The sequence below is a fragment of the Sorex fumeus genome, unplaced genomic scaffold, assembly GCF_029834395.1.
Source record: "Sorex fumeus unplaced genomic scaffold, SorFum_2.1 ptg000017l, whole genome shotgun sequence".
Classification (NCBI taxonomy): Eukaryota; Metazoa; Chordata; class Mammalia; order Eulipotyphla; family Soricidae; genus Sorex; species Sorex fumeus.
Window position 1 is genome coordinate 2,771,078 of NW_026606074.1, and position 26,731 is coordinate 2,797,808.

Below are 26,731 nucleotides of genomic sequence, written 5' to 3' on the forward strand. Positions count from 1 at the left end.
TCTACGCAGGCCAAACTGAAGCAAAGCAATGACGGTTCCCCATTCTCGCCAGGTAAAATAAGGTTGATTTACAAAAGACGGGTTGGAAGAGAGGAAGGAAGTGTGAGAACTTCAGCGCCTGATAGCTCTTCTCAAAGCTGGGGCTGCTGGGGAGGGCAAAGGACTCTCACCTCCACGCCTCCGGGGTAGGGAGAGGCCAAACATTAGATCTTCACACAGATCCCACCTCCTCTAATTAGATTTACTCACAAAATTTCCCATTTGCGCTTTCCTTCTGCATGCTGCACAGGGAGAAAATATGCCCGTCAGGGTGAAAGGCCAGTCCAGGAAGGGCTCTAGTTCTCCCTTGGCACCAACCAACGGACAGACTTTTGAGCCAGAGCGGTCTCTGGGTGCCAGAAATGGACAAACGGACAGATCTTCAGAGGATGCCAGTTCACCAGGACAGCCTTCCTTCCTCACTGCAGGCCAACTCAGTGGTCACCATCAAAAACAGCAGGTTCCCAAAGCCTGGGAAGGGAGTGCTGCTCCGGGTCGGACATTACTGCGGACTCAGTGCCACCGTGAAGGCCACTCACTGCAGAGGCCCTCAGACAGTCTGACAGCCGAGTTCAAAGGTCCGACTCCCGAGCGCCAGGCCCGAGAAGAGGCCAAGGTGAAGTTCAGGGTGAGGTACAAGAACAAATGATCCTTTGAAAAGTGATTTCAGATATTTTGTTTCATTCTAATGTTAGAAAAGAATTTTAAAAAGACAATGGATTACATTCATCATAAAACGAATATGTCTGTTTTGGGGTGGGGGCTCCCAAGCAGTGCTCAGGGGGCTCTCGGGGCACTCCCTGGAGGACACAGCCAACTGACCAGGCAGTCTGATGCTAGCACCTGAGGATGCGGAGCTGAACCAGGGACCACCCAGGCCACAGCCGGCAGTACTTGGCGGGGGGTGTCATGAAGTATAGGGGGTTGGGCTAGGGTCCCCCCCAGACTTCCCCCAGCCTGTGTCATCTCCCTGGCCCCCTATCTGTCTCTACTATCATGTTAAAAATGATACAGTTCTTGTAGATGCTGTTCTTTTGACGGTTTCTACTTGGCAAACGTCAAGTTGCTAACACGATGGTCCCCAGCCCTAAACCCCTGTTCGGTGCCACTGGTCTGGATGACCGGAAGCCGCTGTGTTGCTAGGTAACAGGAGTAAGCAGTACACAACGCAGTGACAGACTGACCCCCTGTTTAGAGGAACCAAGGGCACCTTTCCCTGGAGAGCTACCAGAAACCTCCAACTACACAAGGGTATCGATTCTGGTATCCCACTCCTAAACCGACCGGTGACTCCGCTCTTTCCCAGGGGCTGGAGAGGAGAAGAGAGGCTAGTAAGGCAGGCGTGGAAGAGAAATAAATAAATGAGAAGAGAAGATCCTCTTTTCTAATTGAGAAGAAAATAGTACCTTTTAAAGACAGGCCTTTCCTTACATGAAAAGATCAGAGGCTTTAAGGTAGCTCTGGAAACAAGAAAAATTGAAGGCAGTCATGAAAACTCAATTGGAGCCAGAAGAACAGATTCAGAAACACACTCCCAGCCCGTACCACTCCCCGGTTACTCCCCGCCCTGGATATAATTACAGACACAAAGTATGCGTGTGGGAAAGCATGCACATATACACAGATGCAAATACGATACAGATTTCTACACAGATATTCATAATTATGGATAAACAGGTTAACTGAACACACATATAGTTGCCTATACGTGTCCAGAGACGCAGAACCAGAGACTCCTGTTGGCCCCGCATCTCCCTGCAATGCGGCTCAGCTGGGCTCTAAAATGAAATAGGATTGTCCATGACACTATATCTTTTACATATATATGTATTATGCATATATACATACATACATTCCTATACACACACAGAGCTCAAGGTCAAAAATGCTTCAACATCAAGAAAAATAGGAAATGGGCATATTTCCATCCAATAAATGAACTATTATTTTTCGCCTGGATTGAGTTACTATTATTAAAGCTACCTGTTCATATAAAAAATGTGAACTTTACAGTTGGCTTTTGTTTGATTTTGAGCCACATCCAGCAGTGCTCAGGGCTTATTCCTGGCTCTGCTCAGAAATCACTCCAGGTAGTGGAGTGACTTGGGAGACCCTATGGGGTGCTGGGGAGCAAAGCCCAGTTGGTTACATGCGAGGCAAGTGCCCCCCCGGCTGTACAATCTCTCCAGTCAAACTTTACAGTTGGAAACCCTTTCTGCTCCAAAGAATAAGGGTTACGGAAAGCTGCAGCACATTTACTGAGCACTTATGTGCTAGCAATCACACTAGTTTCAAGAAACTCTGATCTAATGCAAGCAATTCGGTGGTGAGAGGCACATGCTCAGTCTAGAGGGTCCCAGAGCGCCACCAGGCTTGAGCAGCACCAAGCCTGAGCACTGAACCCACTAGCCTAGCTGGTTAATGGTCACCATAGGGGCCCTGGACCCCCTGAGAGCTGCTAGGAGGGACCCCTCCAAAGAAACTATGAAAACAAATAATAACTGATCATTCAGCCCACAGGATCTACTTTCTGATGCAACTTAGTCCAAAACTACAGTGAAGAGGACAACTGTAAACTCTCGTGGTGTCAGGCCCAAGGAACGGTCACACGGCAAGGGAGAAGGGTGGAGGGGTCCTGTCCCAGGAACACCTCTCAAGGGCCCATCTCTACATGTGCCAGGGTGCTCAGTTCCCAGTACATGCTAGAGCGACTGCATGAGAGCCGTCCAGGAAACGCTTGACGGCCACTTGGCTCCGCCTGGACGGGGGCCAAGGGAGACCCTGGGAGAGGCATGGGCTCGAGTTTGCTCACCACATACACAGAGGACTCCGTGAGCCGCCAAGTCAGGGAAACGCAGGTTTAAACTGTGCAGGCCATGGTTGAAATAAACTTTTGTCAATAAAACTGGTTAACTCAGCAACACAACTATAAAAGGCAAGTGAGAGATTTCTGGTGACAAGTGGATGAAGATTGGCTTGGGGAGCCGAGACACACAGACTCACACTGAGAGAGGAAGTGAATGAGTGAAAGGGAGTATGAGGCTTCTGGATGGATGAACAAAGGAGACAGCCCCAAATGGGGCAGATGACAGGAAAGCATATACCAAACCAAGGAAAAGAGAGCGGTCAGCAAAGTAGCAGAGGTTAATCAAATTCTAAAAAGTTGAAGTTTACCATATTCAGTGTTGAGGCCCCATAATTTCACTTTATTAGCTTCATACTGGGCTTTTTTCTTTAACCGACAAGCTCTGTGAAAGGAAGGAGCAATTAGTTCACTTTTTGGGAAGTGAACACTCAGAACACACTTCTTTTTCTCTGCTGTCAGACATTTCTAATAGCAGCCCTGAGTCACAGCTGTTTCTCTCAAGGGACTGCTTACCAAAATCACAGTATGCTCACTCATCCAAACTCATTTCTAAAAATTTTGCACAACACTCAAAAATAAAGCTATGACCAGTACACCAAAATAAGCGAACAAAAGTTGACGATAACAAGTGCTGAAAAGGATGTGCAGCAAGTACAACATTCGTATGTTGATGAGGAGATGTAATAGTACATGTAACTACTTTGGACAATAGTAAATTTTAAAAATTTGCTCTGTTAATAAATAGCAAAATTTGAAGCTTCTCGTAAACGTTAAAAAACACAAGCACTTATGTTCACGCAAAATCCTGTGAGTGAATGTTTATGGTGACTTATCCATAATTGTAAAAACCTGGAAACAACCTAAATGTCCCTCCTGCACTAGTGACAAACACACTGTAAACTGCCCTACAAAAGACACCGACTCGGCACTGAGAGGAACAAACTGTTCCTCCAGGCAGCTACACGGACCACTGGCAACGCAGCCCATGAAGTGGAGAAGTCTACAGACAGTGATTTCATCCAGATGACCTTCTAGAAAAGGTCACACTGGAAGGACAGCAAAAGATCAGTGTCTGGGAGGAGTGGTTTTCTTTTTCAAAGAGGTATGAGAACATTTTTCACACTGACGAAAATGCTTAGAATCTTGATTGTGGAGGGGATTACACGCTTGGTTGTGCTTGTCGAACCCCGTGGACACATAAAGACGTGTCCAGTAAAAGGAATAAATTCTATGACAAATAAATTACATTTCAATAAACTGACTTTCTGCAAAACAAACCCAAACAATGAAAGCTATGACGAAAATTTACATTGCTATATATCTAACACAGAGTTCATTCACCTCTCTTTTTTAAGTTTTTCCACGAAGCATAAATACCAAATTTTACTAGGAGTTAAAATTAGAATACTCTTATAATAGCAGTCATAAGAAAGAGGGTGTGTCCTGCATGATGGCTGAGGTGCTGTCTGCTGTGAACTCACTCGAGTTTGATGTGGGTCACGAGACGGAACGTGAGGAACATTTACCTGGAGGCAAGCTTGTTTTTTTCCTTCCTTGACCGTGGCCGGGCTGTCAAGGGAAGCTCACTGACGGGAGTCAGATCGCTAATCACCTTGTTAAGTTTCCGCAGCTCACTGCCTATCTGGAGGAGTTTCTTAGGGTTTGGAGTCAGGTCTTCCACGTCAGTTCTCCGCGACTTCTTTACTGCATATTTCCCTAGAGAAGTTAAGTTGGATTATTTTATTTGACGAGAGAGAAGCTTCCCGCTGTCATACTTTAAAACAATGTATTCCTGGGTCTACTGACACATCTTTTGGTTGGGAAGTCTTGGCATGTTTCAGATGCCTCGGCCTGCTAACAAACTTTCCTTCCTACCGTGAAACTTCAAGAAGCTGGCATAATACAAAAACAGCTCTGACCTTTCCCGGGTACTTAGACGGATTCTTAACTCCACAGCAGTAGTAAGTACCTTAACTCTGGAGTGCAAGTAGTCTGCACACAGAAATCAGAGCTACGGTCAGAAGAGGTTTGAAAACTTTGATGCTGAGACTGAAAATCTGACATACATACTCTTTTTTACTTGGGGGGGCACACCAGCAGTGCTCAGGCACTACTTCTGGCTTTGTGTTCACTCCTGGTGAACTCGGGGGGCAATATGTGGTGTTGGGGATCAAACTCAGGTCGGCGGCATGCAAGGCCAGTGCCCTCGCTGCTGTACTATTGTTCCAGCCCATGACATACATTCTTATGTTGGACTCCAAAGGCAAAATTAAGGATGGCCTTGATACATATGCATACATACATGTATACATACTACTCATATGCCATGCCCAGCACTGCACAGATGCAGTGCCAGGGAGCAACTCAGGGCCTTGAATATGCGATGCATGTGCTCGTCTCCAGCCCTAGGACGACCATTTGTGAAAACTCTACTTGGCTATTTTGGTGAATAACATCACAGAAGACTCAGAAGTTTTGTCCTATTATTACAGGCAACATGAACGGCTCTGTTGTCTGAACCACAATATACTTGGAACTATTTATTGAACTTTTCTTTCATTTCTGGCCGAAAATTGATCTGAAGGCAGAAACTAGGTCTTTCCATTTATTATTCACTGAGAGACAACTGCATACAGACCTGGGTACTAGCGGAAAAGGAAAATGAAGCACAACAATGAAAACAAAATAACCTCCGCTGATATCTCAGATCTCCCCAGTATTTTTCCCTGGGGAAAAACTGCTCAGCAGCTGACATGTAAAGTAGAAGTAATTTTTACTGAGCACCAAACTTACTAGTACCTTCGCCTTTTTCTGGAAGACTTCAAATTAACGTAAAAATGGCCCTTGAGGTCGAGGGGTAGGGAGAGTGCAGGCGCGGCTAAGGCTCCCTTCCCCGGCACTGCACACGGCACACTGAGCTCAGACCAACGAGCAAGCCCCGAAGACCACTGGGTGTGGCCCGGCCTCCACCCCATGCCCTGCATAGGAATGACACTTCCACAGGCTTAAAAGGTAACTCAAACGTCTGATCCCTAAGTACCACTGAGTGTGGCCCCCATGGTCCCCATTCCCATCGCACCCCAGTCTGAACTGCTGGACTGAGTATCAATGGGAGTGGCCTTGGACTCCTGAACAAGGCTGGTTCTCCTCCCCCATCGAAGACGACGGCTGCTCCAAAGCAATTCTCCTTCAGCACATCTTCCAGGGCTCACAACTGAAACGTGGCTGGCACTAGGAACTTTCCTGTGGCACCCCCCAGCTCCTACTATTCACCTCCCAACTCTTCTGCTTTCTTTCCCTTACCCTCATCTCTTCCTCCAGCCCCAGTCCATCCTCCGTTTGTATTTAGGTTTGAAGATGAGCTGCGAGGGGAGGAGAGAGAGGCTGAAGCCCACTCTCTAACGCCCCACCTTTCACGGCTGGTTTATAGAAACGGGGAACGGCGAGGAACCAGCAGCCTCCTGGTTATTCCCTGGGTGGGTAAGCAAAATTAAGGGCTGGAGACATCAGACGGGGGTTCAGGTTTGATCCCTAGCACCACACGGGGTCCCCTGAGTAAGCCCCAAGCACAGCCACGTGGGCCTCCCCCAGAACCGGGCCAAAGTGACTAGGAATGAGTCACTTTATGCCAGCTTCCTCCCTGTCTGGATGATGCTCTCCTCCCTGGGAAGAGCTGGCAGTGGCTGAGGGCCAGTCAGAGCTGCTACACTCTCGCGCCTCTTTGCAGTCTGCCAGGAGGGGCTAACACCGAGGCACACCGGCCACTCTGGCTGAGCGTCTGCCTGAAGTACCACGGCTACCCCCATAGTCCCTCTTACCGTGATGGAAGCCGTTTTTCTGGTACATGTTGCTTGGTAAAGTCTCTCGGCTCCACTCAGATGGCTTCAGCATCCTCTCTGGCTGCGAGGGCGTGAGCTGCTCGCTGTACTCCCAAAAGTACCTTCTCTTCCCTCTCTTCCGGGAGGATATTGATGTCATCTCCTTCAAGTCTTCCACAGAATCATTTTCATAGCCTTTTAAAAAGAAGTTCCCCCACCAGTATTTTAAATTACATCAACTGGAACACAAATATTTCTTTCATGTATCATTTGCTACAGTTTCTTTCATAAGAAAATATCAATGGCACGTCAAAGATAATTAACCAGGTCTATAAATATTTAATGTAAATCTCCACAAAATAGGGATGATAAACATAGATTTGCACTAAATCTTTAAGTTTTTTTCTGGGTTTTCCATAAATGAGTATCCGAGTCTTGACATGATACTGATACAACAAGGAAATACAGCTACTGGACCGTCACAACTTCACAAGGAAACTTAAGACACTGCCCGCGGCTATCTGTCTCTTCCTCCTGACGGTTCTCAGACGTTAAGCGAGTGCATTTACAGAATGGCTCCTGACTGGGCGGGACTCCAGGGAGGCAGCTACCTGCACTCTGCTCCCACCTGCCCGTTTCATGAAAGGAAAAATGACAGTTTTTACACAGGCTATCAAATAAAGACACATGTCCACCCTAACCCACATTTTATTGACAGCAACTGCCTCTACTTCGCTCATTTCAGTTTAGTTGAGGGCACACCCGGCGGTGCTTACGGTCTGTTCCTGGTGGTGCTCCAGGGACCATGCTCTCTGCAGTCCCTTGATCCATCTCCCTGACCCTTCCTTCTCTTTCTAAGAAGTCACTTGATAACTAATGGAAACATTCTGAAAATACTTAATTCTGAGTTTCTGGAACTGTGCCAAGCTCAATCCATGATGACTTCAAAATCTAAACTCCCCCCCTAGATTGTCCCTCGTGTGGACTCCACTCACGTGAGGTACACAGCCTAATGGGGACGGGCTATGCTCAGCCCGTTGGACACCCCCACGGTGGCAGTGGCCAGGTAAAAGGTCTAGGTCCACTTTCCTGCCTCAAAAAGCGGCTACGAGGGGCCAGAGCAATAGTTCAGCAAGTAGAGTGTTTGCCTTGCACTCAGCTAACCCGGGTTCGAGTCCCAGCATCCCACATGGTCTCCCAAGCACCAGCAGGAGTGACCCCTGAATGCAGAGGCAGGAGTTACCTGGCAGCACAGCCAAGTGTGGTCCTAAAACAAAACAAAACAAAACAAAATGAAAAAGTGGCTTCTCAGGAACTGATGCTAAGGCATAATTCCATCTACATATTTTGGGAGAAATGTCAGCATTTCAGAATTTGACCAGGTTTTCTTCAGACCAACAATCAGTCATGAATATGATTCCAGTTACATGACATTCTGTACAAGATAAACCTCCAAGATCAAAGGGGTTGCTGGTGTTGGTGGTGGACCAAGAGAGAGATCCAAGGGGTAACTGAACTCTTTTGTATCTTGCTTGTGGCAGCAACGTTTCCATGCTGTCCAAACTCAGAGGGGAGTACCCTTAAAGAGGGGTAAAATTCACTGTGGGAACTCTAACTCAATAAACACAACCTTTATTAAGAGAAATAATAATAAGGTGCCAGAGAGAGTGGAAGAGGCTGGAGCACATGCTTTGCATGCAGGAGGCCTGGTTTCGACGCTGGCTTCCTGGCTTCCCGACACTGCCAGGAGTGAGTCTGGGGCATCATCAGGTATTACTCCCCTCCCCAGTTATTTCAAACCACTACAGAGAACAGAATGATTTCAGGACAACAGACAAGAACGTAGTACAGGGGATTCTGACTGGCCACGTGCAAAGTGGAAACCCGACCCGCTGTCCTATGTCTCTGGCCCTGTCAAATACGTTTCAAGAAGTTCTTCGTCCTTACCTCCCTCTTGCCACGTGGCAGCGGGCATAAGCATACCAAAAGACTATGAAACTGAGTTTGCCTTGTGCCTAGCCAACCCTGGTTCAGTCCCCACCACAGCCTGAGTTCTTTTTGAAGTGGCCTGGAGCACAGAGCCAGGAGTAGGTCCTGAGCACTGAAGTGTGGCCTCCAAGACAACCAAAAAAGACTAAGAAGTCCTAACCGTAAATAAACCAACCGAGTTCGATGGGGACAAGCAAGGGTCACATCTATTCTGTTTGCACATAGTCAATATCCAATATACAGTTTCTGACACAAAAGCAGGCACTCAAAAATTTTAAACAAATTAATGATTTGTTTAATCCGACAGTTCCCATGGTCCTTTTCCTTTCTCATTTGATGGATCAGCATGCTGCTGTCACTCATTTTAACCTCCTATTATTACTCAGAGGAAGTAAAAAAGCCACATTTACTCCCTCCAATCCAATCACCAATCTGGGGATGAGTGCAGACTACTGCCATGAAGGTGGTCAACTGTGAAGTGTTTTGGAGGGATCACAAAATTAATTAACTGGGGCTGGAGCGATAGCACAGTGGGTAGGGCGTTTGCCTTGCACGCAGGCAACTTGGCCAACCTGAGTTCGATTCCTCCGCCCCTCTCGGAGAGCCCGGCCAGCTACCAAGAGTATCTCGCCCGCACGGCAGAGCCTGGCAAGCTCCCCGTGACGTATTGGATATGCCAAACACAGTAACAACGAGTCTCACGATAGAGACGTTACTGGGCCCGCTCGAGCAAATCGATGAACAACAGGAGGACAGTGACTTGACTTGACAAAATCAACTCACATATGGGGGCTCAATTCTTAGCTTTAGAACCATGTAATCCCATGACCTCAAACAGCTATAGACTATCTGCAGAATAGGTTCGATTAAAACTTGGGAGCCGGTCCAGACAAGGGACTGAACTTCATTTCACACCTTTCCTGGGGCTTCGCAGGCTCAGGCACTGTCGTAGCCAAATGCCCAGAAAGAGCATCAAGAGAGCCAGTCGCCACAAAAGGGCCTTTGTCGCTACCACTGACGCCAATCAGCCCACTCTAAAACCAGCGCTCTAAAGACACTATTGCTGGCCCTACTTTCCTGCTTCAAAGAATTTCTTCCTGCTTTACACCAAAAATTCACTTCTGCTTTCCTAAAGTCATTTGTTTTTCTTCTGAGAAAAAAAAGTATCTATTAACAAATGTGAATAATGCCTCAGTAAGAACACAAAACTGTGCTTCTTTCGTGGTTTAAGCAAACCATTCATTAATGTCTGCGAAGTCACTAGCCAAAGAAGTTTCACTTCACGTCAAATGGAAGTGAATGGATCAAATATCCTCTGAACATTCAGCACTATTAAAGAACACAGAGAGGAGAGTTATCCTGCTGAGGGGCAGCTCCAGCGTGTGGGTCTGAAAGCCCTGCTGACCACCAAGCTCACCGAGCTGAGTTCTCTTATAAGGACTGCGGGGAAGAGAACACAGAATCATAGACCACCACCACAAGTAACGCTGGCTTCCCTTCCCTATGAGAAAGGCTGAGAAATTAAGTGAGGATCCGCTTACCAAGTGGTCTTTACAAACTGCTCATCTCTCAACCTTTTTTATCCGTTTGAGGCCACACCTGGCAATGCTCAGGGCTTACTTCTGGATCTCCACTCAGGAGTCACTCCTGGAGGACTGAGAAATGCTGGAGGTGGGACCTGGGTCCGCCACATGGAAGGCAAGGGCCCTTCCTTCTGCACTCTCTCTCCAGCCTCTCGACACTTTGCTTTTTTTTTTCAGATGAAAACAAGTCAAAAGATCCAGAATAATTTAAAGTGTAGTTAAGGGGGGGAAAAGGCAAGAAAAGAAAAAAGAGGAAAAATAAAAGCAAAACTCCTAGTAGAGATGCAGCAGACCCAGCGTCAGGGCTGGTCTTGACGATGGTCGGGCTTACTGAACCCATCCACATCCGCCCTTAGGCACCCCCTGGAAAAGGTACCTCCTGGGAAGGTTACTCTGCGTCTCCTCGCTGTCTCCCCTTCCCCCTGGCCCTCTGACCCATGATCCAAATCCAGGGACTCCTGCAACAGGACCACTCAGGAACTGTCCGGGGTCTTTCTTAGGGAAGGGGCTATCAACTTACTTTCAAAGACCACTTTCCCTGAAACATCTCAGAGCAGACTATTAATCTGAAAATATTCTTGCTTTGTAGAAAGACAATAGTTCTAGGACTATACAGAACTTGAAAATAAATTTCAAGAAGGGCATAAACCCTTCTCTCCACATAAAAAATCAAAGTAATTTTTCTTTACCTGAAATTCCACCCAAGCCAAACAATTTGGTGTATCAACTACATAAAGTATTTGTGTACAGAAAGATCACACTAAAAGGAAAAGGTCTCTCTGCAATTCTGGTGTTTCACTGGCTACAATACTAGGTCTTAAAGAATTTTCCAAAAATAAAGTACCAGTTCTTCACTGGATCACTGTCATCCCACTGTTCACCGATTTCCTTGAGCAGGCACCAGTAACGCCTCCATTCATCCTAGGCCTGAGATTTCAGCAAGTGCCACATTGGAGGCTCTTTCAGGGTCAGGGGAATGAGACCCATCATTGTAACTGGGTTTTGGCATATTGAATACGCCACGGGGGCTTGCCAGATTCTGCTGTGCGGGGAGGATACTCTCGGTTGCCTGTCGGGTTCTCCAAGAGTGAGAACTAGACAATAAGAGGTCTAGTTTCACCAGTTCTTATTCTGCCATAAATTTCAGCATTTATAATAACAAAAGGACTCTCTGACAGCATATATTTCAAGTTTAGAATTTATAGTTTTCATACCAGTTTTGAAGAAAATGATTTCTCCACAAACTAGAAGACCTTCACTTCTTCCCCCCACCCCCCACCTTTTTAAAACTAAGTACAAAGAGTGAGAGCTTCACGCCTTTGTGCATTTTTCACTGTGTATCTCTTGGCAATACCACTTTTATACATAAATTGCCTGAGCCAACAGCGGCAACAACCCAAACTAACACGAAGCAACTGTGCACGCTTTCACTTTATCTCACCCTTTTCTCTGAAGCAGCGTTACAGCAATACCACCTGAGTCTCTACTCATGCTTGCTAGATTATAGGATACACTTCTCTTCAACGGAAACATGCTGTGCAAATGAAAGATGCCACAGATGTAAAGAAAAAGCCCTTTCCCCATGACTCATGAAGCAGGCCTTGTCGACTGTGGTTAAGAGTATCACAAACCATCGTCACCTGGCTCCCCACTCAAGGGATGCTTAACTTCCCCGCCATCACAGACAGAGGGACAAGTGCAGAGGCAGGAATGCGCATTAACCAGTCAGAGCCGGACACCTTTACACAGCTGCTCCAGAGAGTGACAAACCAGGTCACGTTACATAAGAGAAATGAAGCAGCCGCCCTTAAGGAATCAGCACGCGAACCACCAGATGCGCAAAAATGATTATTTTAGAGTTTTTGAACAGATTATTTTTTTAAAAGAAAACTATTCTATCTGAGCCAAGATGTTAAATCTAAGTCATTTTCAAATTAAGATAAGGAAAGCATCTAGAGTTAGGCTTTCTACTTCAAGGCAGTAGAGAGAGGGTCTTTTGGGAGCCTCGCATGACAGTACCTGGTTCAGAGAACGTGTCGCTAATATCATCGTCCTTGTCGTCCTCATAATCCTCCTCCTCCTCTTCTTCTTCCTCGTTCTCAGAAAGTTCGTGTTCACTGCCAAATCCTTCATCATGGTCCTCGTCATCGTCGTCAATATCCTCCTCGTCCTCTTCATCGTCTTTAGGACTGCATTTGGTTGGCTGTTCACCTGAGCCGTCGGCGATGAAGAGGGAGTAATTGTGCTCTTCCTTTTTCTGGGATAAGTCAGAGAGGGCCACGCTGGCGGAAAGTCTGCTACTCTCTCCGGCAGCAGCGACGACCCTCGGCCCTTCCCGGGGCAGAGGGCTGAGTAACAGTTCGTGGGTCTCTTTGAAAGGCAACGCTGGGATGGTGTGGCCCTGGGCAGGCTGCACAGCCTTCTTGTCGGGCCGCCGGGTGGGGGTGCCACAGAGGCAGGCGCTCTCCTTCGCGGGGTCTGGGTGAAGGCGGCACAGCAGGGGCCGGCTCTGCTGCACAGGGGTGACCTTCACCTTGGCCTTCTTCACATAGTCTTTACACTCCACATGGAAGTTCACCTTCTCGTTGAGAAACACGTTGGTCTTCACCACGATCTGTGTGCTTGAGGTGGGCTTACTGGCTTTCTGGACACAGTCTGACAAAGCGACCTCCGCCTGCAGAGTCTTGGAGGAGCACAGAGGGGCGGCGGCCCTGCTCGAGATCTTCTTCCCGGGGAATGAGGACGGCAGGGGGTTTTGCTTGACACTGAAGAGGGACTCGGGGTAGTACAGGGAATCGGAAACAGACTGAGAGTCCTCGCTGTTCAGCTGAGCCAGCGTGGGGGTTTTGCTTATGACCTCCTCGTCTTGGTACGGGCTAGAAAAATCATCAAGGCCCAAGTAATCCACTTCTTTGGTTCCCCAGATGTCACAGCTGGTCAGCTTGGTGTACTTCGTCAAATCTTCACAGTACATGTCCCACTGTTCCCAGTTGGAGGTTAGCGCCCCCTCATTATCCAGGACGTCCGTGAAAGACTCCAGATTTTCAATGTCCTTGCAGTCCTCCAAAGAAAGGAAGTTGTCTCTAGGATTTTGTTGACAGTTCATCTCTCTGTCCTAAGAAAGGTTTTTTTAAAAAAAATCAATTTATTTTAGGAAAGAAATATTGACCTCCATCCTTACCAAATTAGTGAGCAGTGCTTGAACTTTGGTCTGTTTATTTTGTTTTTTAAATAGGGGCCACACCCAGCAAAGCTCAGCCTGGCAAAGGGCACCAGGGTCACCCCCAGAGGTGTTCACGGGGGCTTGAGGGGGCCGAGTGAGAACTCAGGGCCTTGCACATGCTAGGCATGCTCTCTACTACTTCAGTTATCTCCCCGGCCCTGGCTGGTTTTATTTGAAAATAAAGGATACTTACATGACACTGTACCATTCCATATTTCCTTGGACAGGAAAAAAGGGAAAAAACGTCCCCTGAGAGGCTTAGGTATGGTCCAAATATCAAGGGCTCTTGAACTTTACTACAAACACTCATCCTGAAAAAAAGTTTACATTTCCTGACCTTTGACTTAGAAAGATTTTGGAATCTCTTAGAAATAAGCTTAGTTATGCAAAGCAAATAACAAAGGCCTTACCTTTGCAATAGAAGAATCTGTCTTCTTAAGAGAGAACTTAAATCTAGAGGAAATGAAGGGCTGGGAGCAATAGTACAGAGGGCAGGGCAAATGCCTTGCACGCAGCTGGCCTGGGTTTGATCTTGGCATCCAGTGTGGTTTCCCAAGCCCCACTAGAAGTGACCCCTGAATGCAGAGTCAGGAGAAAGCCCCGAGTACCCAGAGTGCAGCCCCAAAACAAACCAAAAACACGCAGAGGAAATGAGCAATCCAAAAAGAGTTGGAAGTCACACACGGAAGACGTCTCCCGTGAGACCGTGAACAAGCATTAGCTGTGCGGCATACACCCCCCTCGGGAGCAGAGAGGTTTTAAAGTGTCAGACCATGTACACAGCCAGTCAAGAGGATGAGTTTAGACTCTAATGGACAGCATGAAAGGCTGCTCACTACATATGCTTTCTTTGAGGGGCCTGGGGAGGGGGCTCTACCCAGCGATGCGCAAGGGTTTCTCCTGGCTCTGTACTCAGGAATTACTCCTGGCAGTGCTTGGGGGATCACATGAGGCTGTCTGCCAGGGATCAAAGCCAGGTCAGCCATGTGCAAGGCATGTGCCCTACCCACTTTACTACCTCTTCGACCCCTCGCTACCTTCAAAAGAATCGCATTAGAGAACAACATTATCTATCAACAACCGAAAATATTTACATATGTACATATGCACAGAAAAGCTGTCAGAAATAATAAACCTTGGCAAGAAGGACTAGCGGACAGAGGCTCAGGGAGAAAACAAGGATGCTGGGGGGAGGGTGGGAAGGAAACTGGGGACACTGGTGGTAGGACACGCGCAGTGGTGGAGGGATGGGTGCTGGAGTATTGTTTGACTGATCCACGACCATGAGCAGCTTTTCAACTCTGTATCTCACAGGGATTCAATGTAAAAAAAGAAAGCCAAAAAAATGAGGATGTGTTCAGCCTGTTTCGTCTGTCTGCTTTTGATCCTCACAAGCCCATCAGTGTTGGTGAAGTTACCGGTGTTTCACTGTATGACCGTGACTTAGACCCGCAAGCTTTGTAACTGCTCTCACTGTGATTCGATAAATAAAATTATAAAAAAATGAAAAAAAAAAAGGTGGAGTTCACGCACAATTCAATCAGCTAATCAGTGGCTGAATAAAATAGCAGTACTCCTGCATTCAACAACAACAACAACAAAAAGCCCATCAGTGTTTAGGGCTTACTCCTGGCTCTGTGCTCAGCATCACGCCTGGAGATGCTGAGGACCAAATGCAGTGCCAGGGACCGAACGGGATCAGACACGGACAAGACGAGCACCCCGCTCACTATACTACTTCTCCCACTGCTGCTTTTTGTTTGTGTGTACATGTGCACGTGTTCTTGAGTGTCTTAATGTTGTTTTGTTTTTCTCTGGTTTCTGGGCCACACCTGGTGATGCTCAGGAGTTACTCCTGGCTCTGCACTCAGGAATCACTCTTGGTGGTGCCCAGGGGACCACATAGGATGCTGGATAGAACCCAGGTTGGCCATGTGCAAGGCAAGTGCCCTAATGACTGTACTATGGCCCTGGTCACAATAGGTTTTTTCTTTCTTTCTTTCTTTTCTTTCTTTTGCCTGGCCAAGGATTGAATCTAGGAATTCACACATGCAAGGAAAGCACTCTCCCACTAAGCTATATTCTCAGTCCTAACAGCCTTCTTGAATTATAGTTTACATATCATAAAATCCACCTATATTAAGTACAGAGGTCAATGTAAATTATCACGTTTATTATACTTCCAGAATAATTCCATGCTGTTTAACTTTCACATAATAAAAACTATCTCCAAATATTTTCCCTTGAAATAGGAGTGTCTGTCTACCCTAAGAATAAATGATAAGTATATTCACATACTGCTTGGATTTGCCATTTTGTCCTCATTCTCGGTACCACATGCCTTGCTCAATGTTATAGTCCTTAAGTTTGTACCTGACAGGTCCTTTAACAGTTATGCATATTGAAAAAAATAAAAGTCATCGGGCCTTGGATGTGGCTCAGTGGTTAGAGCACTGGTCTTGCATGTGTGAGAACCTGGGTTCAATTTCTAGCACCACACAAAACAAGTAACAACAAAAAGGACAACTTTCCATCTTCATCATCAATCTGCAGGTAACCCTTCTCCTTTCTATTCTCAATGGGTTCGTGTATCCTTCTAAAATCCCAACCTGGGGCCAGGGTGGGAGCAGAGTGACTGCCGGTGTCATGCATAGGGTTCATCCCCAGCACTACAAAATAGAGGAAAATTAAATAACTAGTTTCATGATCACAAGGATTAAGTTTGGCCTAATTGCATCCTTTTTTCTTTCAGGAACTTATGTTTATAAACTCTACTTCCAGCACTTTTACCCCAAATTAAGGCAGAATCCAAAAAAATAGTAACTTACCAGTTCGTACATGAAATCTGGATCTGAACTGTTTGCTAAGAGGTCTGTGCTCATAAGAGTCTGTTCCGAAAAGGTGTGGCTTCGAAAGGCATCCCCAAAAGGCGGATCCATCCCGCTTACACTAGGCTGCAACAGAGGGATTTAATTTTAGAAAGTTAAAAACTACTTAAGGCCAATTTATTACATGTAAGCCTCACTCTCATATCCTCCAGACATTTTCAGAAAATAATTTTGAATGTTTTCAACTGTGCACTTATATTAGGACAGAAGGAAGGAAGGAAGGAAGGAAGGAAGGAAGGAAGGAAGGAAGGAAGGAGAAAAGAAAGAGGACAGGAGAGGAGGGGAGGGGAGGGGAGGCAATTGTTGACTTGATACCTAACTTATAAAAACTAAACCCGGAGGGCCATAGTGACAGTACATCATTTAGGGTGTTGCTTTGCATGCAGCCAACATGGATTTGATCTCTGGCATGCCATATGGTCTTCTGAGCACCAGGGACGATCCTTGAGCACAGAGCTAGGAGTAATCCCTGAACAACACTGGGTGTGGCCCCCAAACAAAACAAAATCAAGGCCAAACCAAAAGCCCACTAGCATCTCTACCCAAGTGTCCAAAAGAATGCCCTGCCACTCCGCGGAGCCTGCGCGGCAGCAAGTCAGTCTCCCTCCATTCTCCAGAGTCCAACCTCTTACTTCCCAAACAAGCCGGGAGGAAAGTTGGGTATCACTACTTCAGAAGAAGCCTGCAGGAATGTGAAGTTAGGATCAACAGAACAGCCAGATATCTGGTGAGCCCAGTGAGTAGGGCATGAGCTCAGTCGTCTAAGTCCTAACCCCTGGAAAGGGGATAATTCATTCAGAAATATGTAAGAGGAGTGGGGAGGATGGCTCTGGACCCCCAGCTGACCGCTCCTTCTTGCTCTCCTTCCATCACCCATCTCCATCTATGGCGGGGAGGGGTGGGCAGGGGACTGTTCCTTCCTGTTCCCATCCCTCCAAAAGTGAGTCAGGGAGCAGACTTCTAAAGGGGCCAAGCGCAGAGTAAAAGATCTTGCTGTGGAAAGTTGAGCTGGGTGAAGAGAACCAGCCATTCTGTTCAGCTTTTACAAATGTCTGCTTTTGCTTTAAAAAAAAAAGTCTATTTGTTTCTATTTCTCTAGTCAGTACTGTCTACCACAGACCTCTTCACATACTCGTCATGTTTTTCCTTCTTGGGCACTTTCTATTCCATGTTTTTCTCTTATTTTTCCCCAACCCTATTAGGCTGCAAAATGGCTCCTACAAGAAAATTTTAGCTTGAAAAAGTTAGCGTTTATAGTCCTGAAAAACATTCTATAATACCTCAAATCGGGAAAAAGCCTCAAGTGGATTTATGCACCCAGTTCCCGCGGCAGGGAGCCTGGGTCTGGGTCCTTAAACACAACGAGCAGACCTCTCTCTGCCACCGCCGCCTGCCTCCACATCACAGCACTGCAGCAAACGGCTGGGCTCAGGCCCATCGAAAGCCACCTCAGAGGCCCTGCCCTTATTTCCAGGTTTCTCCCCAGCAGCATGGGGGGGGAGGGGGGGAAGCAACCACTGGGGAGGAGCGACAGAAGTTGGCCCACACTGTTGAGTAGGGACCAACGGGGCTTCCTGTATTATTATTTAGGAGACCTCCTCAAATTAAAATGCATCAATTCAAAGTCATCACCATAATATTAATTTTCTTAGAGAGGTGTGTGTGGTGGTGGGGGAGCGTAGAGGCCTTCACCACTTCCTCTTTAAGTGCTTATAAATTAACAGGCATAGATGTTCCCTTAAACAGTTGGTAAGCATGAACAGAGGGCATATCAATGGAATTTCTGTGGCAAATTACTGGGCAGGGTGGTTGTCAAGTGAGATCTGTCCACCTTCTAACCAACTTCACTCACCAAGCTCCCAAGTCAAGATCATTAACTTCAAAGCTGTAGCGAAAGAGAAAACAGAAGCAGCGGGAAAGAGGACAGCAACTAAAGCTAGCCAAGGTCAGAGGTAAAAATGTCTTAAACGGTAGTAGGACAAGTCCCACTTAAAACTCAGAAAACTTACAGCGCCAAGGGTAGTTTCTATAGCAGAAATGTAGAAAACTCCGCACCTACTCGTGTGATTTACCTGAGGCATTTCCAAGCCCAGATCTGTGAGTCCAATTCCAAACTTCTTTCTTTTTCTCGTTTGTAAGGTTCTTTCCAGCTTTATTTTTAACTTCAAGGTGAAAGATGATTTTCACAATAAATAGCAGGTTTTCCCAGAAAGGCTTTAATTCAACTGCTTGGATCACTGCTTTGCTTTTCTTTCTTCTTTTTAACAATTCTGTGTGAGTCTGTCAAACAACACAAAGTAACTTTACTGAGCCGGGTTAAAAACAAGTTTAAAGGGAATGCCCTGAGGGGGGCGGATGGGGGAGGGATACTGGGATCCTTGGTGGTGGAAAATGGGCACGGGTGGAGGGATGGGTATTTGATCATTGTATAATTGAAACCCAAGCACAAAAATTTGTAAGTCTACAACTGTACCTCATGGTGTTTCACTAATAAAAATTTTTTAAAAAAAGAAGAAAGAAAAAAACAAGTTTGCCTTTTAGAAAGAGATTATCAAAGGACCTTTTCAGGAGTATGGATGTAATATGAGAATCTGGTCCTATTGTAGAACAAACTATTCTGAAATTCACCATTTCTCCCCTTTTTTGGTAAAACATAATTAGTTAACAACTAGTTGGCAACTTAAATATATATAAATATTCTGCAAAATTAACAAAGGAATGTCTTCTTCTGGAATCTGAAAGATGTGTTATACTTCCCTTAAAGTAAAGCGAACATTCATTTTATTCCTTGAAGAGAAAATATTTAATTCCATCAACTGTACCTCGTTACTACTCTATTTACATTGTGAGCACCCACAGAGTTCCATGACTAACGAATAAACAGTAGTCCAGAATGGAATTTAGCGTATCCTCTACATTAAATAAATCACACCCATACTCGTCTAGACATTCTTCTTAGAGTTGTAGGTGAAAACTGTCCAAGAACTAAAGATTATGACAGCAAGTTTTTAACACTTGCATGCTGAGGCAGGGAAAGGGAGTAGGGACCACTAGGCAGAGTGGTTTCAGGGTCAAATTTTAAAAGACTGCAAGTCACCCGGCATCAGGGATGTGATGTCCCTTTTAGTTCTTTTTCTCACCTCTGTGAAGACTGAAGAGCTACACTCACTTTACCTTCTCCTAGATCGGTAGCCCTCAAAGAGCGACCCATGATCAGCAGATTAGCATTACATCAACCTAGACATCTGTCAGAAATGAGGACATATATCGGGGCTGAAGCGGTAGTCCAGTAGGGAGGGCGGCAACCTGGGTTCGATCCCTGGCATCCCATACGGTCCCCCAGAGCACCAGCAGGAGTGACCCCTGAGCACAGAGCCAGGAGTGACCCCTAAGCACCTCAGTATCTGTTTTAACAATCTCTCCAAGTAATTCTGAGGCTCCTTGAATACTAAGAACCACGCAGGACAATAACTCCTGTTGTCATTTGGTCTAGATGCAATACCATCATTTTTTAGCTTAAATAAAGATGAGTTTAAGCAGAATTGCCCTCTCAAGTCAAAACATTCTTTGGGCTGATTGGTTAGAACGGCACCTTAAATCAATTTCAAACACCTCTTGCTGAACAAATAAGATCAACAAAGGAACAATACAAATGAGGAAGGCACTTGCCTTGCATGCCCCAGACCCAAGTTCGATTCCCAGCATCTCATATGGTCCCCCAAGCAGAAGGAGTAACCCCAGAGCACGATGGATGTGACCCAAAAGCAAAAGAAGCTGCTGAATGGATTCTCATTGAAAATAAAAACAAACCAACAAGGAATCAATACTTGTGCCAGTAAATTAGATGATTTGGCCCTTCCCCGAGCTGTCAGCCTTGGCGAGCCTTCCTTCCTAGGAAACACTGCCAAGCGCCCGACCTGAGTCTAGAAACAGAATGATCTATGCACCTCGGGCCAGTGCTGGAGTCCACATGGGCCGAACCCAGTTCCTGCGAAAGGCCACCTCTGGCCCTCCTCCTATCTTGGCCTGACTGCTGATGCGCAACTCAGCCCTATCTCCTCCCTGATTCTGTAAGAAACAACATCAGGCACCTTTTAGGCCTATTACGCAGACACCAGCCCCCTCCTACACCCTAGCACATGATTCAGGTCAAAGACTCAAAAAGTGAACCGGTACAGTAATCCTGATGGACAGTCTGGATGTACAAGAAAAATCTGGTCATGTTCTTGATCTGAAACTTACCCTACTTGAAACAGAGTTGGAAACTCAAGAAGAGCCTGAGCTCTATTCAAACTAAACTTGCTGGTATCTACTAAAGACACCTACGTCAACAGCTTGGTCAGGAGGAAAACACACCAAACACAAGGGGAGGAGAAATGTTCAGTGACACCTCTGGCTTGCAATCTACACCACAATTGATATATCATCTTTAAAATCTGTTTGTTTATTTTAGCGAAGGAGAGTAAGTTTTTATTTAACAAAACTTGCTTAGAAAGATGTGAGAGGAAAGAAAGGGAGGAAATGTGTACGATAGAGAACAAAGGCTTTTCTGGAGTGGAAATAAACAAGCAAAGAAACAGCAAGACAAACAAACACGGCAAGACACATGTTCAAGGGAGAATCGGGCTTGAAGAGGGAGCCTTTGTAAATCCATGTAAGCCTTACCTTTCTCCTCTCTGAAACAGTACTTTGTCCTGCTGCTGAATTTCTCAGCCGTACAAGTATTTCAAACTTTCCTTAAGCAGCTAGAGCAACAGTACAGCAGATAGCGTGTTTGCCTTGCACACGGCCAACCTGAGTTCGATCCCCAGCATCCCACAGAGTCCCTCAAGCACCACTAGGGGAAATTCCTGGGTGCTGAGCCAATTTATTTAGTTTTCAAATTCAGACCAGGAATGCGGTTCAAAAAATACCAAAAAAAAAAAAAAAAAAGGCTAAGTGGAAACCTTGCATGTAGAACCCTGGGCTCAATTCTCAGCACCACACAAAACAATTGAAAAATCAAAAATTATATTTGGCACTGGAGAGAGAGCACAGGGGTTAAGGAACATGTCTTGTCTGCAGCTGACACTGGCTCCATCTCTGGCACCACGGGCCTGAGCATCGCTGGGTACCGTAATGGACCCTGAGCACTGCTGAAATGGTCCAGGGAACTCCCAGCACAGCACCAGAGCACACCACCCCTCCGCCCTGACACTGAAACACCAGCTGCACTGGCTGAGGGTCACCAGAAGTGACCCACTTGGTCTCGGAAAATCCCTTGGGGACCCCAAGATTAAAAAAGAAGTTTATTAGGTACTTGATCTTCAAATAAATCAAACTGGCAAAAGAGCTTTTGTGTATGGAATAGAAACCTAGATCCCAGTTTTGATTCAATAATTAAAATTAAACTTCTACATAAATCAGAGCACGAGTTAAATTTATGTCTGAGCTCCCAGATCAGAGGAATTACAATTATTCTCTCTTAACTACGTGGCAGGGCTGTTATGCAGACTGACTGGGATATAAATAGAAAAGTCTCACGATGGAGACGTTACTGGGCCCGCTCGAGCAAACTGATGAACAACGGGAGGACAGTTTGTTTTTCTGACTTAAATAGAATGCAGCAATAATTCATTTTGTTTTCTGTGACAGAAAAGTTATTATTGTAATAGCCTAATAATAGAAAGATTATTATTAGCTTTACTTTTAATTTTATTTTTATTTTGGTGTTTGGCTTACAACTGCTGTGCCCAAGACTAACTCCTGACTCTGTGCTCTGGGATGCAAGGCAAGAGCCCGGACCATTGTACTAGACCATCTGCCCAAGGTTATTGTCAGCTTATCAGTAGATATTACTTAGGAATTCTTTCTTTGGACGCACAGCTACTTCTGCTCAGAAATTCTGCTTGCTAAATGTTCTACAGATAGCAATTCCCAGGGAGGGAGGGGGTGGGGGGTAGAGAAAGAGGAGAGAGAGAACAAAAAGAACACAGCTTGTTTAGCTGAGATAGTGCTGCTTCTCTTGGTCTGGCATGTAACAGCCAATAGAACGAGGGCAGGAGGGGCAATTCTCTGCCAAGCAACAGGACGCCTTTTCACTAATAAAGACTCCCAGCCTCAAATGCTAATGACCCAAGCTCACAACAAACTGCTACTTCAACATTTCACACCGTTTTCCAGACATGCCTGTTTGACCCCTGGCACTGCATATTGCCCCCAAGACCTACCAGGGGTCATCCTGTGCACAGAGCCAGGAGTAAGCTCTGAGCACAGCTGGTATGGCCAAAACACCTCCTCCACCAAAAAGAAAAGGAAGGAAGAAAGAAGAAAGGGGGAATGTCTTATGAATAAGCAGACACCGGGTCCTGTGAGCTCCAGAATCCCTGCAGCCCCCACTCTATGACACCAGCTTTTCCTGTTCCTCATTTAAAGATAGGCAGCACTTCGTTCATCCCACATTCATCAGAATCAGTGGCAAACCACTTTTCACACAACCATTAAGATGGTTATTATAGCTTAAAAAAACACAGAAAATAACAAGTGTTGGTGAGGACATAGGAAAGACAGAGCACTGCAGACTGCCGGGGAGGCTATTAAATGGAGCCGGGCTGGATGATAGCACAGTGGGTAGGACACTTGTCTTGGTGCAGCCAACCCAGGTTTAATCCCCCGCATCCCGTATGGTTTCCTGAGCACCACAAGGAGTAATTCCTGAGTACAGAGCCAGGAGTCAGCCCTGAGCACTGGTGGGTGTGACCAAATAAACAGAAACAAAAAATGGAGCTAAAAGACAAGTCTTAATGACCCAGCAGTTTCACCACTGAGCATGGGACCGAGTGGGATGAAAGCAGGGACTCCAACAGGTTCAGCAGTCAGACCGCCAAAACAGAAAACGAGACTGCAGGAATCAAAGTCAAAGAGCATACGAAAGACGGCAAACGCACAGGGAATATTTGTGAGCCTTAAAAAGTAAACACTGCAGGGACTGGAGAGATAGCACAGCGGGTAGGGCGTTTGCCTTGCACGCGGCCGACCCGGGTTCGATTCCCAGCATCCCATATGGTCCCCTGAGCACCGCCAGGAGTAACTCCTGAGTGCAGAGCCAGGAGTAACCCCTGTGCATCGCCAGGTGTGACCCAAAAAGCAAAAAAAAAAAAAAAAAGAAAAAAGAAAAAGTAAACACTGCTATGCTACAGGATATCACATGAATGTACCCTGAAAATACTATGCCAAGTAAAAAAGACACAAAAAGGAAAAAGATGTATGACCTCACTCACATGAAGTACCAGATTAGACAAAGGGAGAAAATAGAATGAAATTACCAGAGGTGAGACTTACTGTATAACTGGTTGAGTCTGTTTGGAAAAGGGAAATGTTCTGGACATAGACAGTGGTGATGGTCACATACTGTTCGGTGTACTTAATATCAATGAACTGTATGCTTAAAAATGACATCTTTTGTTCACCATGGTGTATTTTTTAAAAACTTTAAGACAAGAAATGTGGTAAATCTAGGCTGGAGATAGTATAGCACAGGCATTGCATGCAGCTGATCTGGGTTTGATCCCTGGCAGAATATATGGTCCCCTGAGCACTGCCAGGAATTGATCCCTGAGCACAACCAAGTGAGGAGGGAGGGAGGGAGGGAGGGAAGGAAGGAGGGAGGGAGGGAAGGAAGGAAGGAAGGAAGCAAGGAAGGAAGGAAGGAAGGAAGGAAGGAGGAAGGAAGGAGGAAGGAAGGAAGGAAGGAAGGAAGGAAGGAAGGAAGGAAATTTACATGTCATGTATCATTGTTCAATTTTTATATCCCTTCATCTTTTCTCATTCATGCTCATTATTTCTTTCACGTGGGACAAGATTTCTTGGGTCTTTAAACAGAACCAGTGGTAACTGTCCTGGTACCTAATTTAAAATAACCAATTCCCCTTCATCCACAAGAGGAAAGGGGAAAGAAGGAAGGGAAAGGACAGGGAAATAGGAGGGAGGCAGGAAGGACCACTGATGTAATTTTAAACTTTAGGGGCTGGTGACACAGAGGAGAGGGAAGGCACTTGCTCTGCATGCGGCTGTGGCAGCTCTGCCCCTGGTTCAAATCTGGTATGACATATGGCCCCTGAACGCTGACCCTGCCAGTGGCGACTCCTGAGCACAGAGCTCTGAGTATCATGGGTATGGCCCCAAGGGGACAAAAGCACACTACATGTGCATATTCCATATTCCATATTCCATGGAACGCTCTAGTTGGCAGAAAGATTCATGATCAGATTGCCCACGTTCCCTAGAAGACAGGAGTCATCGACCACACATTTTACCCACCCTGTTGCTCTTCTGATATCCCACCCAGCTATTCATTTCCTTAGGAAAATACCCTGCAAGACTTGGACAAGGCAAGGCTGGGGAGACAGCATAGCAAGTAGGGCTCTTGCCTTGCATGCAACCAACCTGGATTCCTTCCTGGCGCCCCAGATAGTCCCCCAACCCCACCAGGAGTGATCCCCAACTGCAGACGCAAGAGTCAGGACTGAGCTCTGCCGAGTGTGTCCTGCCCCCCCACCCCAATAAAAGACTGGGGCAAAACAATTTTTCGGATACTTAGTAAGTGAAGTTACTACCTGTCTCATTGTGTAGCAAATCACAGATCCCCAAATTGCCAAAGGGTCAGGGAAGAAGTGGCTGCTGACACATGGGACTCATAGGCAGGGGCTGGCGGAGGGGAAGGTGGGGGTCACATCCCCCATTTATATACATCTATAATATACATTCTATGAACACAATTGCAGGGGAATCGTTATATTCGACTGTCATCTAGACTCCAAAATTTAGAAAACTGGCAAGTAAATACCAAATTGCCAAAAGTATCCACCATAATGGCTAAACTTAGTGATATTTAGTAGAAACCGTACTTCCTATTTTTATGTGTGCGTGTGTAAGCCCATGTGACAGGAACTGAAGCTGGAACTCCATACTTCATACATGCAAAGCAAATGCTCTACCACGAACTTGATTCTGGCACCCTGTGTAGAATGTGGCTCGTCTATTTTATACTTTTGGAACAGTATCTAATAAATAACATGAGATATTCAGCCTTTTATTCATACAAATAGGCTTTATTAAATGACAGGCTAATCATTTGGAACTAAAGCCTTAGCTAAGCTGTGGTATGCAGCTAAGTGGAGTCAATGCATTTTAACTTCGCTTATGTTACATTAACTTAAGGGTGTATGGGAAAGTAACCTTGTCCTAAATTGATGAACATCTATCAATGCTTTCTTCAGTTGCTGTTTGATGGTTTTTTATTCTGGGGCCATACCGGGCTGGAGCAATAGCACAGTGGGTAGGGCATTTGCCTTGCACGCGTACGACTCGAGTTCAATTCTTCTGCCCCTCTCAGAGAGCCCGGCAAGCTACTGAGAGTATCTCGTCCACATGGCAGTTACCCATGACATATATATGCTAAACACAGTAACAAGTCTCACAATGGAGACGTTACTGGGCCTGCTCGAGCAAATTGATGAACAGGAGGACAGTGCTACAGTGCTACCCGGTGGTGTTAAAGTCTTACCCCTAGCTCAGCACTCAAAGATTATTCCTGGTGGGCTCTGGGGACCATATGGGATGCCAGGGCCTGACCCTGGGTTGTCCATGTGCAAGACAAATGCCTGACCCACTGTAGCTCTGAGCTCAAAACCTTTAAAAAGTTTTGTAACTGTTTTGTAGAACAAACAAAAAAATAAAAATGAAAAGGTTTCTGGAGTAACATGAACTGAAGAGTTACTTTCATTTCTGCTATCAACTGTTTAGTTTTTAAGCCACACTCAGCAGTGCTCAGAGCTTACTCCTGGCTGTGCTCAAGAGACTGTAAGTGGTGCTAGAGATCGAGCCTGGGTTGGCTAGGTGGAAGGCGTGCAATCGACCCTCTGGACCATCTCTCCCGCCCATTTTCATCAGTTTTCAGCAACCCCCAAACATGTATTAGGTAGTATTTAAATGCTGTTAGAAAACATTTTTTTAACGTTTTGGGTCATACTCAGTGATGCTAAGGGGTTACTCCTGGCCCTGCACTCAAGAATTACTCCTGGCTGTGCATGGAAGGACTACATGGGATGCCAGGGATCAAATCTGGTTGGCTATGTGCAAGGCAAATGCTCTACCTGCTGTACTATAATTCCGGCTCCAAAAATGGAACTTACTAACCCAATCTTTCACCACTCTTCACCAAATACAGCACTGTTAGCCTGATGTCACACTTCACCCGAATCTTTGTTATACTTCCAATCTCACGTCACTCCTCTAAGGAGCTCTTACAGCGGGAGTCTGACCCTTAATGCCTCGCTCACATTTCC

At 46.0% G+C, this 26,731-nt stretch overlaps 1 protein-coding gene across 3 annotated transcripts in view; it reads right to left on the reverse strand.

The window, feature by feature from the left end:
• Positions 1-26,731, reverse strand: part of CREBRF (CREB3 regulatory factor) — a 53,583-nt gene that overhangs the window by 16,258 nt on the left and 10,594 nt on the right. Inside the window, exons 2-8 of one of the 3 annotated variants that reach the window (XM_056112245.1) lie at positions 18,479-18,686; positions 16,347-16,472; positions 12,315-13,410; positions 6,724-6,918; positions 4,432-4,621; positions 3,214-3,287; positions 1,446-1,499 (exon numbers count right to left, since the gene is read on the reverse strand). In XM_056112245.1, the coding sequence (XP_055968220.1) occupies positions 1,489-1,499; positions 3,214-3,287; positions 4,432-4,621; positions 6,724-6,918; positions 12,315-13,410; positions 16,347-16,472; positions 18,479-18,487 (1,701 nt within the window). In that variant the 5' untranslated portion in view covers positions 18,488-18,686 and the 3' untranslated portion in view covers positions 1,446-1,488. Of the gene's footprint in view, positions 1-1,445; positions 1,500-3,213; positions 3,288-4,431; positions 4,622-6,723; positions 6,919-12,314; positions 13,411-13,711; positions 13,830-16,346; positions 16,476-18,478; positions 18,687-26,731 lie in introns of those variants that run through there. The other 2 variants (XM_056112243.1, XM_056112244.1) reach the window with 2 other exon arrangements.